Consider the following 2,235-nt stretch of genomic DNA (forward strand, 5'->3'; position numbering starts at 1 on the left):
GTCCCACCGCGGTAATGGAGGTTATCCAAATTAAAGACGTGGGGTCTTTTTCGCGTCCGCAGATCCAGTTAATGAAGAAGATCGACTGTTTAAAGGCGATCGTGCAGCAAGGAATCAACACGCACAAATGGATCCTCGAGGAAGGCCTCTCTGCGCTCCCTGCGCAATACCACTACTTGGCAAAGCAAGTTGCAGACGAAGTTATGAATAACTACCCATACAAGAACATCAATGGGCTGAGTGGCTCAAATGAGTTGGTATATTCAATGTTGTACCGAGCCGTACCACCGGCGTGGCTATCGGACGCGTGCATCCGCGGACTCGCTATCAGACTCGTCGCCGATAACCCCTCGGCCCGCTTTGCTGGATTTCAGACTGTCACTACCAGAACCTCACGTGCGCGAGCTGTTGGAGAATCGCTGGTCTCAAGTGACGTTCTCGCCCGACTCATACATCAAATAGCAGAAGTGGGTGTGGAAACCGCATTGCTGGCACTTACCTTCCACAACGCACACTGGTGTTGCATCGTTGTAAAGGTTACAGACAAGCGAATCTTCTACTACGACCCTTTAAATCAGAAGCCGTACATGCGGGCTGCGAAAGAAGTGGCTACGTACCTAAAGCACAATGGTCTCGCTGAGTACGACGTGGTCCCGCAGAACAAGCCGGTGCAGTTCGACCAGATGAGTTGTGGCGTTTTCGTGTGCTGGATGTTTATGCGTAAGGTCGTTCACGGCTTAACGCACGACATAAACGACAACTGCCTTGCTCAGCGCAGATTCGAGCTCTTCTACTATATCTTGACCGGACACTTGATAGCGCCGATCAAAAATACCCCAGCGACTAGTGACATTGAGATGCAGCAGACACCTCTAAAAGACAGGGATTCGACCCCAACACAAGATGAATCGGGCGAAGAATCCCTCCCTCCAACCCAAGTTGCAGGATAATGGATTGCGAGACCACTTAGAAGAGCACCGCAGGAAGATTCTGCTGACAACAACCCCACCAGTCTACAACTAGCTTGTAAGACTCATCCTAAGACACAGCAGGAGCTCTACAAAGATGGAATTTAAGTGGGCTAATACATTTCGCTTGTATTCATACGTTCTTCGACATGTAGAGTACTCTAATGGTGGTTGCCCTCGGGAATATTACGAGCACTTAGCTGGTTCCGTCTCAGTCATGGATCCGTCCTGTAAAAATCATGTTTGGATCCTGGGAGCTGTTTACAGCCCCACGATCATATATTTCGTATCTTCGTCGTCCTCGACGTATCTTCCCCGTCTGTTCAATCACTGATGAAAGGTATGATAATCCTAATGAAATCCTGTACAATAATCCTGTACATTATAGGATTATAACGTAATATAATCTTGGGCTCCATTACCTGCCTTGTTTATTACAGGGCTGCCATTCGTATTTTCAACTGGAAATTAGCGTGAAAAACAACAATAACAGAGTGAAGAATTGACTTAACGGTGAAACAACCACAGGTTTCTGCAATTTGGAGGTCGTTTTGTCCATTGGTGAAATGTCGGTTACCACGATGTAAAAGCATAAATATAGTAACAAGTCATAGGAATAATGTGATTCTACGTGAGATTATAGGCTGCTTGGGGGCTTGATGCAGTCAAGCACGCCAATAATACTCAAGTGCTTTGGAAGTTTTTTGAAGTGACCATTTTCCTACTGCTCACTAACTATAAGAGATGTTCAACACGCTAACACTTTGTGGTTTAAGACCTCTAGTCAAGTCACCTTATGATGATTGCCTCCACCGATCAGAATAATTCATTTCATATAGGAGGATTGGTGCCTAATTATGTTTGGAACATGATAAGTATTGACAACCAGCAAAACGGAGTATTCCAAAAAAAGGATTTTTGAGATTGGTTTGTGTTCGGAACAACTTTAAAGAAAAACAACCGCAAGGCGTCTCATTTTCTATTTCCGGTTTCTTGTGTCGCACGTAACCCTCGCAATATCTCTTATCCTTGATGACTGAGATACGCTTTATACGCATTCGTGAACTGTTCGATCGCATCCTCACTCATACCTTGAGACCTCATGTACGCAGCAGCTTCATCAGAAGAACGCATTCCAGATTTCCAGCTATTAAAGATGGACCTCAGGTGTTCAGGCTCCTTTTTCATTCTCTTGAACTGTGAAGGCAAACGCTCGAAAATGCCGAAATTAAAGTTGTACGTGAAGCCACCGCGTTCTTCGCCAGCT

The 2,235-nt window shown here is 45.6% G+C and overlaps 1 protein-coding gene across 1 annotated transcript; it reads left to right on the top strand.

Annotated features, from left to right (window-relative positions):
• Positions 1 to 14: 14 nt before the first annotated feature.
• On the top strand, positions 15 to 950 carry PPTG_11601 (hypothetical protein; the record flags this gene model as incomplete). The annotated part of the gene is made up of 1 exon (XM_008907710.1): positions 15 to 950. The coding sequence occupies one exon, from the start codon at positions 15 to 17 to the stop codon at positions 948 to 950; it is 936 nt and encodes a 311-aa protein (XP_008905958.1).
• Positions 951 to 2,235: the final 1,285 nt, after the last annotated feature.

The sequence above is a fragment of the Phytophthora parasitica genome (genome assembly GCF_000247585.1).
Source record: "Phytophthora parasitica INRA-310 unplaced genomic scaffold supercont2.27, whole genome shotgun sequence".
NCBI classification, from domain to species: Eukaryota; Oomycota; class Peronosporomycetes; order Peronosporales; family Peronosporaceae; genus Phytophthora; species Phytophthora nicotianae.